This window comes from Triticum aestivum, chromosome 1A, assembly GCF_018294505.1.
Source record: "Triticum aestivum cultivar Chinese Spring chromosome 1A, IWGSC CS RefSeq v2.1, whole genome shotgun sequence".
In the NCBI taxonomy this organism is placed as follows: domain Eukaryota; kingdom Viridiplantae; phylum Streptophyta; class Magnoliopsida; order Poales; family Poaceae; genus Triticum; species Triticum aestivum.
In genome coordinates, this window is record NC_057794.1 from 582,860,698 (window position 1) to 582,878,305 (window position 17,608).

Below are 17,608 nucleotides of genomic sequence, written 5' to 3' on the forward strand. Positions count from 1 at the left end.
CGACCATGGAACCTACATCTAACCCCCAAAAAACACCCTCTGAATCAAACTCCCAGGCTAGCAGATATCAAATCAACGAGGGAAGAGCAAGGACCCACATCTACATAACAAGAACGATCAGGAATAAAACTACCAATACCACTAGATCCAGCAGATCAGACGCCTAGGCCAGCACATAGAAAATTGACAGGGGAAACGAATCCACCGCTACATCCATGCACCTACCACTACAAGAACAACAAAAATCGCTAGAGAAAATCCACCGCTACGAGTACACGTACACGTACATCTATATCAAGCACCAGGGGAATCGAATCAAACCAGTAGATCTAGAAGAAATCCAATGGGGAAAGAGAGCAGACGAGAATAACCAACCGAAACCACAAGGAACTGGATCAGAAATCAAGTTGCAGTAGAGAAGGAGCTCGGAATCGCCATGGTCGACAAGGAAATCGCCAAGGAATCGAAATGACAGAAATGAAAAAAGAAGGAGACAAAGAGGGCTAGGGCCTAGGGGATGGGCAATTGGGCAGTAACGGGTTCGCCCGGAAACTATTACGCGACCGGTAAGAAACATAAAAGGAAAACGCCCGAAAAAAGGCACCTCCCAGCATGAATCTCTGTGCAAGATTGAACGGCCACAAAATTGAATGATGCCCAATTGTAAAACACTCGTCTGTGAAATAGCAAAACCATTTTTCTATCTGTCATGCATAATCCTAGTATTGCTATTATTTCTACGTCAAATTAATACATGAATACTAGTATCTTATTACTAGCCACGAACCCATGAGACACGCTCGATCGATCGAGCTCTCCGTCACAACATCTGTCGAGGTCGAGGTCGCGTGCATGAAGGCACAAGAGTTTCGTCTCCTTCGATCCATCGACCGCCGGGGACGTGATAAAGACGACGATGACGGACATTGTCTCTTTGACATGGACACGGGCAAGAGGCGTGGAGGAATCCGGCGCGACCGCTGGCTGCACAGTGCCGACTGCTGACGGTGACTGCGTGACGCGCGCTATATCTGTCCACCGGTCGGCCTGTGCGGTGATGCGTGGAACCTTCGTGCGTTCTCCTCCACGTGCGTGCCTCATCCCACCCGGTGCCGGCGCTGCTGACCTGACCACCGGTCGCCGGTCGGTCGGTCCGTCGATCCATCAGCTGGCTAGCCGCGCGTGCGTCGTCCACTGGGGCCATGTGTGTATAAATAAGCTGGCCACGCCCACGATGCGATGCACATACATTCACTCGCCAGTCACCACCATCTCGCACGCGTCCAGCGGTGGAGACGAAGAACGAGAGAGAGAGAGAGAGTTGTTGCCATGGCGTCCAGAGAGGTCAGCATCCAGATGGCGTGGGTACTGAACGGCCAGCCGTGGTGTGCCCCGTCCCCGGAGCCGCTTCTCCTTCGTGTGCCGTCGCGGGCCGCCGGCATTTCTTCAATGGAGGCCGCCGATGCCGTCGTTTCCGGCGGCAGGACCACCAAGGAAGCGGCCGCGGCTTCTTACGCTGAGACGTCGAGCTCTGTCTTGATCAGCGTGCCAGGCTCGCCTTCGGGGCTCCACCTCGCGCAGCTTGGCATGCCGCCGTTCGTCCGCGCCAACGAGACCGGCGTGGACGCCCCTGCCGTGCCGCCAAGCGAGTCGACGGTCCAGCGGGCTCACTACCCGGCGGTGCCGCAGCTGCTGAAGCAGGCCCGACACCACTCGCAGCCGTCCCTGGTGGTCAGAGGCGGCGGAGAGGTGCCGGCGGTGCCGCGGAGCGACAGCTCGCGGGAGCGAGACCGGCGGTTTGACCACTTTAAGACGTTCTCTGGCCGCCTTGAGAGGCAGCTCTCCAGCGTCCACCGGGTGCCACAGGACACCGATGTCGAGAAAGGTGCGGCGTCAAAGATCTCAGAGGAGGACACCGACGAGGATGATGCCGTGCCCACCGCCGACCGCTACTTCGCCGCCCTCGAAGGGCCCGAGCTCGAGACCCTTCGTGTACGTACCACATCACCGGATTTTCACCTTCCCTTAACAAAAGCATCATTGTGTCTAATGACGGTGTGGATGTACAGCCGACGGAGGTGGCGGTGCTGCCTAAGGACGAGACATGGCCGTTTCTGCTCCGGTTCCCCATCAGCGCCTTCGGGATGTGCCTTGGCGTGAGCAGCCAGGCCATGCTGTGGAAGACCCTCGAGTCAGAGCCCTCCACCAAGTTCCTTCATGTGCACCCTGCTGCCAACCACGTCCTCTGGTGGATCTCTGTCACACTCATGGTTATTGTTTCCATCACCTACCTTCTTAAGGTCGTCTTCTACTTCGAGGCTGTCCGCCGCGAGTTTCATCACCCGGTGCGCGTCAACTTCTTCTTTGCACCATCGATTGCTTGCCTCTTCCTTGTCAAGGGTGTGCCGCATCCGGTGTGGGAGATCCACCACGTTGTTTGGTACCTTCTCATGTTGCCCATCTTGTGCCTCGACCTCAAGATCTACGGCCAATGGATGTCAAGCGGCGAGCGGCGCCTCTCAAAGGTGGCCAACCCATCCAACCACCTTGCTGTCGTTGGCAACTTCGTTGGTGCGCTGCTCGGCGCTAGGATGGGTCTCCGAGAGTTGCCAATCTTTTTCTTCGGCGTCGGGTTGGCCCACTATGCGGTGCTCTTCGTCACTCTGTATCAGCGGCTCCCCACCAATGTGCAACTCCCAAAGGAGCTCCATCCAGTGTTCTTCCTTTTCGTCGCCGCGCCTAGCGTCGCGTCCATGGCCTGGGCGAGGATCTCTGGTGAGTTCAACGATGGTGCGAAGCTACTTTACTTCATCTCACTATTCCTCTATGTGTCGCTAGTGGTACGCGTCAACCTCTTTCGGGGGTTCAGGTTCTCGCTGGCATGGTGGGCGTACACATTCCCAATGACGAGTGTGGCCTTGGCGACCGTGTTGTATGCATCGGAGGTAGACAATGTGCTGACCCGCTCACTGGTAGTCGGGTTGTCAGGAATTGCCGTTGTCACGGTCACCGGCGTGCTAGTCACCACCATGTACCACGCCTTCCTGCGGAAGGACCTCTTCCCCAATGACGTATCGATAGCCATCACGCGACGAAGGCCCAAGTTTAGCAAGATCCTCGCGCACCTTCGGTCGTCGAGCTCTGATGTCAAGGAGCTTGTTCTTTCCATCCCAAATTTAAGTTCCAGTTTCAAGCAGGGTGCATACTGCAATGACGCCAGCTCCAACTACAAGACGAGTGGCGGTGTCAGCGAGTCTCCTGTGGCACACGGGCTCGGAAGAGCAAAGTGTTAGGAGGCCCATGCACGAGCACGACATCCTGCATGTACGCACGGCTAACTTATGTTGATTAGTAGTGCTTTTATAGAGTTCTCTGTGTTTTTCTTCATTCTTTTTCTTCTTTGTGAACTTGCTGCACATAGTTGTAGTTGTAGATTAGGAGTGATACCGTGAGCAATTTACATTGCCATGATAATGATATAATTGTCAGAGATAAGGGTTGAGCTTGTAAATTTAGTGGTTATACTTTTTTGTTCAGAAGTAGAAAAATCTCAGTTACATTTCTTAACTCTATTCTCGTCTCAAGTAACTACATAGACCTGAAAATTGGAAGGACATTTCACCAAAGGTGTATTAATAAAATGGATGGCTTAGTGTGTTGCAACTTTAGAAGGGAGGTTTTCAAAGTTTTAAGATAGAGGAGTATTCGCAAAATCATTTTTTATGTGTGACCGTGACATGCTTTCCACTCATTGAGCAAAATCAAGGTTACCGCTAATGGCGCCTCTCTCAAACTTAGCTTTTCTTACATTTTATTCTAATTAGAACATAACTTAACTTACATTTACTTTCAATTAAACATAACTTTGCTTAGATTTTTCTTTGAGGGGTTAAACCAAACTTTATTACTCAAACTTCACACGAAGTAGGGATTATGGGGTTCGGGCAACCAAACATGCCGCCCTTGATCCAAAGAATGTGAGAACTTTGCTAACCTATCAGCATCGGTGTCCGTTGCTCCATAACTTCATCATAGCCTTCGCAAAAAGTCCTTTACAAATATTACTTGCTACTTGGATAAGAGACGGATTAGGTTTCGTTCCACAAATCAAAACACTTGGTTAGTTACATAGTTGAAGATATAGACCAATATACACCTTCTGCCGCGACCTTGACTCCAAAATACATGACGTTTTGCTTGGAAAAAGATGAAACTAAAGTATGCATAAAGCACATGACTTTAAATTCAGTCACAATCGTCTGCATTACTCCTTCTACGAGTCTACGACTGAGGGGGGGGGGAGGTGTTAGAAGTATAGTTGTGCTTAAGCTAGACATAAAGGTTAGAAATAGAATACACTAGAAGCAAAGGCGTGCGCGTTGCCACGCCATTTTTCTCCTTTGTCATTTATATAAGGTTATTTTTGCTTGCTATATCTACTGTATTATGTCTCCTCTAAATTTTTTGATAGGTCAATGACATAAACATATATTGTAGAGTGTAAAATAACTTTGTTTTCTAAGAAAGAATGCGGTTTGACTGCCTTAAACTATAATTCATTTTCTTTTCATCTAAAACAGCAGAGGTACCAAAGTAACTTATAGAACTTGTAGATCATAGATAAACATGATAAAAATGAGAGAAAGGTGACCTGATAGCTTTACAGCTAAGAAGCTCGCAACACCCCATGTACAGCAGGAGCATCATCAATGATGGGCATCACAAACACTCAACCACTCAAAAAATGATTCTACGTATAGCAGCTATAGTGTAGCATGCACATAGAAACCAGTAGTCTCTAGAGAAAATAAACAACTCAAAGTCCTGACAAAGCGTAGTAGCATCTGTGCTATCAAAGCCAAATGTCATTGATAAATTTAGAGAGTTTTAAAGGCAAAAAATGCAACAGCAAAAAGATACTCCAACATGAATAGGTTTGCACGTCATTGGCAATGTTCATGGCCCTGGTAAGCTATGACACCGACATATACTCTTTCTAGTCCACCCCTTGCAATTCATTCTCCTCAAAGGCAGTCAAGCCCTCCTTCTCTCGCATTGTCAGCTTATTCTTGTCAGAATTCTCTAGACATAGTAATTATACACCTCCTTCACAGTGGCTCGTCTGCTTTTGTCTTCAACAACTTCGACACATCCTCATCATGCGCGTTTGGTTGCCACCATATCTTAGTTGAGATCGATCATAGTGGAAGCCTCTCTCTTGCAAGAGAAGGCACACAACAACCTTACCGAGTGACAACGAATAAAGGAACCGGATGCAGTGACAGGAGCTAGGGACAATGCAAGAGGGATGCAAGGGCTTGGATTATTGGAGTCAGTGGTGCATGCTTGAACCACCTCCAATGCATGTGATATATATTTAATTCCCTCCCCTAAAAAGATTCCACATGTGTGTTCCTCTCCTCTCCAATACTTGTCTTAAATCCCATCTCTATATATACTTGTTGTAGTATGTTTTATCAAAGGTCCCATAACTTACAATATACATATGCAATGACCGCATTTTTAAACACTATACTAATGAATATATTTCTAGCGGCTCAATAACTGATATCAAACAAAATTTTACTATCTAATACTCCCTCTATCTCATATTAATCATCGAAATAGATGTATCTCGACGTATTTCATTGTTAGATATATTCGTTTGAGCGACAATTAATATAGGACGAAGGGGGTACTATATCTAATTATTTCTATTTTTGTAGGCATTTGGAAAAGAGCAGGAATGAGATTAGCTCATTCTTATACGTATAAATAAGATGCAACTATATAGTAAATGTTGTAGTAGAAAACTATATAACCAGAGCCGACGAATCGTTCCGCAGTTGCGAAAGAAAAGAAAATGAGTCGTTCCGCTGGACAAGTCTCGCTGGTTAGCGTTGGCCTGGGCTGGCAGCCCATTTGGCTTGGATGCATTCTAGTCCAACTATGCTTTCTCTCTGCACCCTAAAGCTGATAGTTGCTCTCACATAGGGAGATTAAGGTCGTGATTTGCCTCAACTTAAAATGTAATTTGTCGCCTACTTTGCCGCGGACCCATTCCATAAAATAGCACACACTATTACTCAGTAATGGAAGGGATCGAAGTGCGAGCGCAATGCCTCGCACAACTGCGCGGAAATGGCCTCCTCTCGCCTCTCAGAGGCGCAAGAACAAGCATGGAGGCACATAGAGAGCCTTGTATTGGCGGCAGGCTAAAGATCTAGTCCAGCCTCGCCATTCTCGGCTAGGCCTTTGCGACACCACGACCACGTGCCTTCACTAACGAGAACACCATGCGCGAGGAGGGAAACTGGAGAGGGAGAGGAGCAGTGGCGCCAGGATTTTGAGGCTGGGTTGACAACAAAAATTACTCTAAACGTACTATAAAGACACCAGTACGACAATAGTAATTTTTTAATGCATCAAATCATACTAATTATACATAAACATAAAGACACCAGTACCTTTTGATTGACAGATTGATGACATCCCATCTTACAATCACTACTGCTTACAATATAACTTTGCGATCGCCTTTTTGAAAGAGATTGATGACATCCTCATCCTTTACTTGATTGAAGAATTCTCTCTCAACAAATGTAACCAAACAATTGTTCAAGTAATCAATCCCCATTTTGCTCCTTAGCTTATTCTTCACATAGTTCATTGAAGAGAACACCCTTTCAACACTAGCAGTAGCTACTGGCAGAATTAATACCAACTTAAGAAGCTTGTAAACAATATAGTATTGTTCATGCTTGTTTGTCTCAACAAGCATAACTGAAAGCTCACACAGATTCTTCAAGTTTTGAAACCTTTCATCTCTACGCACATGAGTAACATACATGTTTAGTTGCCATGGATGTCTTGCCAGTTCATCACTTGTGAAATCATTAGCATAAATCTTTGTAGCAAGCCTAACCATTTTCTCTTGATCATAAGCAGCAAATAGACGAAGTGGACAAAATGCTGCTATGCAAGAAAGTAGATCTGTGTTTACCTCATCAAACCTGCCATTCAACTCACTAATTTGCCTATCAATGACACTCACATACATATCAACTTTGAAGCGATGGTAATTAGTTGCACCATTAAAGAAACCCCTTCTAGGCCGGCCGGCAGGAAAGTAAGGACCCTCCATATCAACAATTCTGATCTTATGATTTCTAAAAAAATCGAATCAACTAAAAAAATGAAACTCTGTTTTCTTTAGGACTATACCTTACGCAGGGGGGGGGGGGCTGCCGCTGGTCCCTGGGCTGGGCGGTGTCGCGGCGGGCGACGGGGCTGGGGTGGGGCGGGGCGGCGATGCAGTCCGGTCGGCGCGGCCCCCGGTTGATCCTGGTGAATAATACAGGTGCCTGGGCCCTGGGGCTTGGCGGTCGGCGAGCATTGGCGGTGCTGAGGGGCTGAGGGCGGGGCAGCCGGGCGGGGCGGCGCCCGGTGACTCGGTGAGCGGGGGTCGCTGGGCGGCTAGGGATGTGTCCTGTGTCCCTGGTCCAGCGCTCGAGCAGGGGAAATGGGGATTCGGGAACGATCGAGTCAGTGAGAGAAGGGAGCGAGCGGTGGGTGCGTGCGGTGCCAGCTATGTATTAATTTTATTTTTTTGCGCTCAATAATGGGTATTCATACGAATATATACGAATACCCTCAACGCCGCCAGTGGAGAGGAGGCGCTTCCTTACGCGTGCTCGAGGTTGGGATGGTGCAGGGAGCGCTCGGCGGCGAGGTCCCATCGTGGTTATCTGTAGATGGGGAACGAAGAGATGCTGCGAGGAGAGATATGATGTCAAGGAAAGAGATATTACTCGAACCAGTACGTGGGGAGGTCACTTGGCGGTGGCATTTCTTTGTTATTTTGTCAAATTCGCATACCTCTACGGAGACCCGGTCATAATCAACGTTGATTCCATAGCCCAATTGATTCTCAACCAATTTACCCCTAGAAAGCTTAGTGATATAGGTGATTTAAATCATGTATGAGTTGTCTTGTACTCCTTCTGTAAACTAATACAAGAACGTTTAGATCACTAAAATAGTAATCTAAACATTTTTATATTAGTCTACGGAGGGAGTATTTTATATTTGACGCATTGTACTTTATACATACCCGACGGTCAGATAAATACACCAGAATGTTAGAGTTCTAATATTTTACATTGTATGTACACTATCCCACTGGTCTCTCACATGCATGAAGCACTTTATATGTCACTCACCTCTGGTGTGCTCTCGATGATCTGTAGGAATATAATGTTCCACTTCTATAAGCGGGCACGATGACTAAAACTCTCGGTGGATGGAGTCCTCCGGGTCATTCACGGCATGATGTCTCGCTCTTGTCTGAATCTCTACCATATACGTAGTACATATACGAAGAAAAAGGACCGACGGTTAGGGAAAGAAGGAGAAAAACCCATGGGGTTGGTCGTGCATGTTTGAAGCAGTATCGAGTTAGCTGGCGCAGGAATTGCTTGCATGCGCCGAAAAAATATTATAATTTGTGTATTATACATCTCCTTGTGTGGAGATAAAAGTAGTCGCTCCTGTTTCAAAGCTTGATTCAATTCCGGCGTGCTGCTCGCTTTTTCTACAAACATTTTGTTAGGACCCGGAGATGGTGCATATTCACATCTGCAATGTTTGTATAGTAACCTTTTTCCACCCTCAAGTTCGCCATGGATTTACCTTTTCCACACAAACTAATAGTACTAAGCATGTACATGACGTACGTCCATCGTTGTTGGTTGATTTACATTTACATATGCTTGTGTAAGAGTATCTACAGCTGGGCATCACTAGTTTGGTCACTCAAATGCCACGGACACACCAAGTTTAACTGCTTATATTTTGGGCCAAATAACTACACCTCTTAAATTATCCTCCTCATCTTTTCAGGCATTTCAGTGAGTACCTTATGTGCAACCTCCCAGAGCATGCACGCGGCTAGATCTAACCTCCCAGAGCACGCAGCGGCTGTCTGGCAAGCGGCTGTGGCTAGCACGCAAGTCTGAAGCATGCACGCTCGCAGCCGTGGCTGCATGCGGCTGCAGCTGCACGGCTACGTGGGCATGTGAGCACGTCGGCCACCATGCACGGTTGTGGCGGCCAGCGCGAGCATAGCAGGGGGCACGAACAACGGCGGAGCTATGTACAACACTGAGGGCCGCACGACTGCATACCGCTTAACACAATCGCTAAGGGCGAGTTTGGTTGCCCTTATCGAGCCTAACTAGACCCGCCCGGTGTAGCCTTTTTTCGGATCTCGGTTGTTTGGTTTCTCGCATACACTATTGAGCCCGCATAGTATGGTTCTTAAAGAACCCCTAGGCCTGGCCCGGTGGGAACGGACGAATCGGCAGTTTCTCGAGAGTCAGGCCCGAGTGATGCTTCGAGGCACATGTGGGTGGCTATCTGGAGACGTGTGTCTCGAGTTAATCCCCCTCTCTCTTCCTAATCCTCATCCCCTCTCTCTCTCTCCCTCCATGGCCCGCTTGTTCTTCTCCTCTGTGGCCAGCGCCACCCGCAGCTCGCCGCTGACCCGCTACAGGTCGCGGTCGAAGCGGCCCCTCGGCTTGGCGACAGCGACGCCCTCCTGTTCCGCCCGGCACCGGATCGCGCTCCACAAACGCGGCGATGACAAGCCGGAGAGATTCGGTGTTAATGACGCGCTCACCGGCGCCATCGAGCGCGAAGGCGAGCAGGTCGCCCGCGGAGGCCTGGTCGAGCACGGCCGCGAGGTGGAGCTCCAGGTCACGGCACGTCTTGGCAGAGGCCTCGGAGGTGACGGCGTCGTGAAGGAGGCGACAAAGGAACGCTACGGGAAGGGGCGCATCGCCTGCTAAAGGGAGCACGGCGACAACGGACTCGAGGACAACGGCCTCACGAGCGAGGTCCCGAAGGCACTGGCGGCGGCGGGGAGCCTATACGTGCAGCACAACTTCCTGATGGGGTTCCCGGTGCCGCCGACACCGCTGTCGGACTCCGTTGCGCTGTGCCTGTCCTACAACTGCATGGACCTCCCATCCTCCTCCGCAGCTGACGGGTGCCCCACGATCGGCGGGCCCCTGGAGACCAGGCCCGCGGACCAGTGCCAGGGCAGCGGAGGCGACTGCTGAGCCTTCGCCGCACGCCGTCGCGCCGATGCGCCGTGGGCTGACAGACGGGGCTTGGTCGTCTCGCCTCGTCCCGTCTCCTGCTCCACGCGACACAGGCGGGCGGCGAGCCAGGTGCGGCCACGGCCACGGCGGCGAGTCGGGCACGTCCACAGTCGCTGGGGGTTGGTGGTGGGCACGATGGGCAGTGGAAGCTCCGGCACGCTCAAAGTGTTTGACAAAATGTCAAGCCCAACCTGATGGCTGTTAAGTTTTCTTGTTAACGTTGGTAATTAGCTGCATGTATACAACCAAACGTCGGGTGAAAATTGCTTCGCGATGACTAGACCCTCAATGCAGGCAACCAATTAACTGGTCATCTACGTTTTTGACCCTGTTTTTGCTACCTGGGCACTGCTCAGTCTGGCTCGTTTTCCCTCTCTGAGCCAGGCCACACAACGAAAGCAACCAAACACGCCCTAACGGCGTTAGAGGTATATTTCTCTTATAGCAAGATGGAAGGAGGTCTCACCTGAAGAATTTCCCTGTCCCCTGATGCAACACATTAAATTTTAAATAGTTGATGCCCCCAATCTCTACTCCTAATGTCTCAGTTGGTAGTCTGCCTCGGTTAATTTTCGTCCCACCTACCATGGTTTTTTTGTCCTCCCTCACACCTCCCAGAAAACTCGAACCAAACCACCTAGCGATGCCTCTACATACTCCCATCGCAAGCAACAGAACCAGACGACAAAAAAATCTACGAAAAAAAACCAGCGAAAAAAAACGGACACGACCTGCACGCACGCACGCACGCACGCATGGTGTACTCGAGCGAGAACCTCTCGCCCTCACAACTCATAGAGCAGATCCATTCGCCGCCGCCTATCCCTGCGCTACCTATATACCTTCGCCGCCGCCCTCCCATCAATCTGCCGCCGATCCCTACGCTACCTACATCCCTTCGTTGCTGCCCTCCCATAATCATGCCGCCGATCCTGGAGCTACCGCCATCCCTTCAGCGCCGCCATCCCATCAAGCCGCCGCCGACCCTGGAGCCATCTACCCCTGGATCCCTTCGCGTGCGAGCGCCGATCCCGTCGAGCTACCTAGCGGATCCCTTCCCAGGCGCCGATCCCCTTGGCATCGTTAATCCCATTGCAACGTTCAGGAGCCGACGCCGATCCCCTTCAGGAGCCATCTGATATGAACGCACGGGCACGCCGATCCCCTTTAGGAGCCGATGCAGACTCATTGCGGACCATCCAGGTTTTTGTATGTTATGTGCTTTTTGTATGAGATTGAGATACTGTTGGGGCACTCTTTTGGGGTAATCTTATTCCGAGAGATCCGTATAATAATACTTATTCAGAGAGGAGACACCGATAGAGATTTGTTTGATGTGTTGAGACAGATTCAAGGATTCACTATTTGTTTGGTCAACTGATCAATGTTTTCCCAACACAGGTATTCATCGTTGTATTTGTACTTTTACTATGTCTCTGAACCATCTGGATGATGAACTATGTACTGTAATTTTTAGTATGTCGCAAGAACGTGAACCTAATTTTTAGTCTGTCTAAATCACGTGCAGATTGGGTACTCTGGAGCACATGGGAGGAGGAGAAGGATGGGAGGTGTGTAAAATTCGGCGCCAAGGGAGACGATCGAGATGGTGGAGCAGAATCCAGAGGACGCCGACAGACCAGGTAGAGGAGACACTACTAGAAAAACGGCTATAACTAATATGCACACAAAAGGCGCACTATGTATGTGGTGCGCCACAGCAGTGGCGCACCAGATATAGGTGCACCATTAATGGCCATATTACTAATGGCGCACCTAGTATGTGGTGCGTCATTATTAGTTTTGTCCTGGCCCCACACCCCTCCCCAGACTTACCAGTGGCGCACCAGGGGATAGTGCGCCATTACTAGTTTTAACTAGTAATGGCTCACCACACCCATGGTGTGCCACTACTAACAATTGTTTTTTAATTTTTTAAACTAGCAATGGCGCACCAGTGGATAGTGCGCCATTACTAGTTTTAACTAGTAATGGCGCACCATACCCTCGGTGCGCCACTACTAACAATTGTTTTTTATTTTATTTTTGAAAACTAGCAATGGCGCACCACGCACCAGGTGCGCCATTAGTAACCCTGGTTACCAATGGCGCATTGTTAGGAGGTGCGCCATTGGTAACCTGAGAGCAGCTAGATATTTTTGGCAGCCATCTATCACACTCACTTTCCCCACTTCATTTTCTCCACCTCTACTAAGCTTGGTCTCGGCTGCCTCCTCCTCCTCACCTCATTTGCACCATAGATTCACCCAAATTAAGTGGTTAAATTTCCTTTTTTTGATAGGTAAGTAAGGGGAAAGCTTTTTTATGTTCTAGATCTACTTTTTTCTCCCTCCAACAACGTCCACACTTTTTATGGCCTAGATCTTCGTATGCTTGTGGTGTTGCATATGTTTGTGTTTGCAGGTACCGGTATTTGAATGCGATAGTTGACAATATTTTGCCGGAATGTTGATTTATTTTCGTTTCGGCGAGAATTTGGCACTATGCATTCTTGTTTGTCCTATTTTTAGGCAAAGTCATGCCAATTTTTTTTGGTTCTAAAATATCGTTTTGCTCTACCCCATAGGCGACCATGGTTCGCACGATGACCGAAGGCATCGTGAATAGGTTTTTGAGCTCCGCGAAGGCCGAGATGCTTCAAAAGAACGAGAGGGAGATAAGATGTCGTGTCGAAGATGCAAGCTGAAGAGCCTTATGGACCCGAATTCCAAACAGGTGCGGGAGCACCTGCTCTTGTGTGGTTTCATGGATGGCTATCAGTGGCAAGGTGATGAAGATGATTATGAAGTCGTCCATGGGGGCCGGGAAAGAAATAAGAAAGGGCAGCAAGTCAACCGTGCCGAGGGCAGGCGAGAAGACGAAGAATCTCCAAGACATGATCACGAAGTAGATGCAGGACACAATCATCATGTAGAAGATGTCGTACATGATGATGAGGAAGATCAAGACGAAGGGCATGATCATGAAGATGAAGATGTCGGAGCATACGACGATGGACCATCGATGGGCTGGTTGCAGGACCCTCATATTGAAGAGCTGCTTCTCAAGCAGACGGGTAATGCAAGAGCTGCCGCCCGAGAGAAAGCCAAGCTGGATCAACTAGATATAGACGCGGTTACTCCATTGTATGAAGGATGCAGACCCGAGGATACCCACCTGAAAGTAACGCTCATGGCTCTGGAGATAAAGTTAAAACACAAAATGACCGACGCATGCTTCGACGAGAACATGTCATTCTGGCACGAACATCTTCCCAAGGGGAACAAGTGCCCGACCAGTTTCGAGGAGGCAAATAAAATCGTGTGTCCTGTAGATTTACCGCACGTGAAATACCATGTGTGCATGAACGATTGCATCATTTATCGGGACGAGCACGTGGAGTCTACCATATGTCCGGTGTGCGGCGTCACTCGATACAAGAAGAGGAAGAAAGCTCCTCGAAAAGTGGTGTGGTACTTTCCGATCACTCCTTGTCTGCAGCGGTATTTCGCAGACCCTAAGTTAGCAAAACTCCTACGTTGGCACGCGGATAGGGAGGAGAAGAAGCAAGAAGATGACAGAAATGAATCGGAGATAAATAAAAAAGACAAGATGCTGAGTCACCCTAAGGATGCGAGCCAGTGGCAACACTACAAAAAATATGTCAACTTATGACCTTCTGTCAGTGACCCTGGAAAAATTGGTCATAAATCTATGGCCATTTTAGACTAATTGGTTAAAAGCTGTTCGGGGGGCTCCAAACCCTAAACCATTGCGACCATTTTGGTCAGAAAGGTCGTAATTTTCTTACACGAAATGCTCATAAAGCAGATAGCACTAGTCCGCTGCCTTATTTCTAGCTGATCATGACCAATATAGATGGTCATAACCTTGTCAATTGTGGTGGATTGGTATGACTTGGCGCCACCTCATCAGTTTTGCCTATGTGTCATGTCCATGTGTCAATTTTTGCCCTAGGTTGTGAAGCAACCTATATTTCTGTCATTCCTAAAATTCCCAAAAAAATCTCATAAATTCTTTGGGTCATATCTTCGTCAAATATGTAAAAATACTTCCTTGCCTAGTTCAAAAATAATTCAACAATATTCATTTTCCTATTCTGTTCACAACATCACTTTATGAAGGAAGTGCTACTTATACATTCTTGATTGCCATCGGAATTCTTGGGCACTCTTTCCTATCCAAATCATTGCCGCGTGACAAAATTCAGCTCCAGTTGCCTGGCAAATCTTGCTCGGCAAATTTCCAAAGTTTTTGTCCACCTAGAAGCATTGTGAAGGAAATACCTTTTTTATATATCCAAATTACATGAAATGTATACAGTTCCTTCATATGCCCAAATTATCACCCTCCTCCAAATTGCAACTCAGGCAAATTAACTATGTGAGCCCAGGTTCAATTTATATTTTGTGGCCAGATTGGCACGTTGCAAAGAAAGTGTTATCTAGACCCCTCCTATTAACCTCAAACTCTTTGGGCACTCTTCCATAACCAAATCATTGCCACATGATAATATTCAGCTCCATTTTCCTAGTAAATCTTTCTCAGGAAATTTCCAAAGTTTCTACCTAGGCTTACCCAAATGATCTGAAAATCTACCAAGGCATAACCATACCTATGTAACTTACCTACACCAAATTTGAGCTCATTTCATTCATCCAATTTCTCTCACTAGTTTTCCCAAGTTTCTGTCCATAGAAGAGCATTATGAAGGAAGTACCACTTTGGCATGTCCAAATGGTATCAATTTTCTACGGTGCTTTCCAATGCCCAAATAACCATCCTTCACCAAATTTCAGCTCAATCCATTCATTATTTTGAGCCCAACTTCAACATTCATATTTCTGTCCAGTGTGGTACTTTGCAAAGCAAGTACCACCTAGGATCCTCCTTTTGATCTGAAAATTTGCGAAGACATTCTTCTTAGTAGATGATCATCCTCAGCAAAAACTCACGCCCATTGGCCATGTGCATTTCTCGTACTGCCAATCAAACACTTGGCTGCTAATTCATCTTTGAGCATAGGTCGGTCTCCTCGTGAGATTCTACTGTTGTAATTTTCTTCCTAGCACCTACCCGGAGAGTGCCCAACCCGCTAGACATGCCTAGCCCTCCCAGAACGCATGTCAACGCTAAGGTCACGCGGTGACCACGCGGCGGGCATGCGAGTTTACGCGCTTTGGAGTTGGGGCCCTGGGCCACATCCAAACCTCGACGTATCGCCATCAAACCATGTATTTATGATTAAATAGATACTTATGTAACTAGAAATGACTTTTGGAAAAAATAAAGAGCAAACAATAAGGTAGATGCAATTCAAAATTGACCCGCTTCCTACTGAATCGGCAAAAATTTGTGTTTTTCACAAGTGATGGATCAAAACTTTTTCCTACTGAAAGCCATGAATCTTCACGCATGATAGCTCATTTCTGAGAACACTTTTTTAAAATAATTGCTATATTACAAGTTTATTATTTTTCTTGAAAACTTGGTCACATATAATGACACAATCCGAAGGTTTTCCAAATTTTTGATTTTTTTTGAATTTTTTATGCCCGTTTCAAAATGCGGTCAAAACGGCGGGTTTGACCGTTCCTAGCTAGTGGTTGAATCTTGGAAAACTTTTGATATTTCCCTGATTAATAGATACTTATGTATCTAGAAATGACTTTTTGAAAAAATAAAGAGCAAACTATGAGGCAGCTGCAGTTCAAATTTGACCCGCTTCCACCTGAATCGGTGGGAATTTGTCTTTTTCACCAGAGGTGGATAAAGGCATTTAAAACCCAACCATTTGGTCAATTGTGACTCAGATATGGCCTAGTGTTTTATAAAATTGATTTGGTCCAATTTTGCAACAAATATACTGTAGGTCCTTCACAAAAAGAACTCAATTCGGGCACTCGAAAAATGGAAAATGAATTTTCCGTGTAAAGAAAATAAAAAGTCCCTTAGGCAACATTGTTTGCCATTCCAATATGCACCCTTGTGCATAATATGAGATCATTTTAACAAACTATGCCATGAGTGTGGCCATAAGATTGATCATTTTGGCTTGAAAGCCATGAATCTTCATGCATGATAGCTCATTTCTAAGAACACTTTTTTAAAATAATTGCCGTATTACAAGTTTGTTATTTTCCCTCGGAACTTGGCCACATATGATGACACAATGCGAAGGTTTCCCAATTTTTTGATTTTTTTTGAATTTTTTATGCCCGATTCAAAATGCGGTCAAAACGGCGGGAATGACCGTTCCTAGCTAGTGGTTGAATCTTGAATTTTTTTGTGTTTCTCTGATTAAATAGGTACTTATGTACCTAGAAATGATTTTTTGGAAAAATAAAGAGCAAACTATTAGGCAGCTGCAGTTCAAATTTGACCCGCTTCCAGCTGAATCGGTGGAAATTTGTCTTTTTCACCAGAGGTGGATCAACACTTGTGACACCCAACCATTTGGTCAATTGTGCATAAAATATGGCCTAGTATTTTACAAAAATGATTTGGTCCAAATTTGCAACGATTATTTTGTAGGTTATTCACAAAAAACACTCATTTTGGGCACTCGAAAACTTGAAAATGATTTTTTCATCCAAAGAAAACGAAAACTTCCTTAGGCAACATTGTCTGCCATTCCAATATGCACCCTTGTGCACAATACGAAATCATTTGAACAAATTTTCATTCAAATTTTCCCCGCTTCCTACTGAATGGACGAAATTTGTTTTTTTATAAGAGGTGGATCAAAAGCCTTTGACATGTAACTATTTGGTCAATTTTACATAAAATGTGGTCTAATATTTTCGAAAAATGGAGTTGTGCTATTTTGGAACAAATATTTGGTAGCTTCTTCACAAAAAAAATCTTTTTATGCACTCGAAAATTGGAAAATCATCTTTTTGTGCAAAGAAAATAAAAGCCGTCGAACTATGGCATTGTTTGCCATTCTAAGATGCACACTTATGAAAAAAACGAGATCATTTTGACAAACTATGTCGTTGTTATGTTTTTTTTTAAGTTTTGGGTCCAAAATTTTGAGATTCAAGTGCGAGATAGCCGGCCAATGAGACGCGAGGGACAACTTTCATGCGGATCACCAAATTGGACATAATCTGAGCCATCCATCACGCATCCATCCAACGGTGGAGCTTCTCCCGAGAGTCAAAAACCCTAACCCACCCACCCACCCACCCTCCCCTTGACCCCCCAGATCCCCACCCGCCGCCACCCCCACGCACTCACTCACTCCCCCCTCCCCTCGGTCCCCCAGATCCATCCTCTCCTCCCCCGCAACCCCAAACCCGGCCCCGCCGCCGATCTCCACTCCCGCAAACCCATCCCCATCCTCGCCGGCGACCTCCTCCCCCACTCCTCGATTGCCCTCGCGACATCCTCTACTTCATACCCGCCGACGACCTCTCACC

General features: G+C 47.1%; 1 protein-coding gene across 1 annotated transcript; it reads left to right on the forward strand.

Moving 5' to 3' along the window:
• The first annotated feature begins 1,260 nt into the window (after positions 1 to 1,260).
• Positions 1,261 to 3,547, forward strand: LOC123182649 (S-type anion channel SLAH2-like). Its single transcript, XM_044595296.1, has 2 exons — positions 1,261 to 1,992; positions 2,070 to 3,547. Exons 1-2 carry the CDS (start codon positions 1,330 to 1,332, stop codon positions 3,291 to 3,293), a joined length of 1,887 nt encoding a protein of 628 aa, XP_044451231.1. The 5' UTR covers positions 1,261 to 1,329; the 3' UTR covers positions 3,294 to 3,547.
• Positions 3,548 to 17,608: the final 14,061 nt, after the last annotated feature.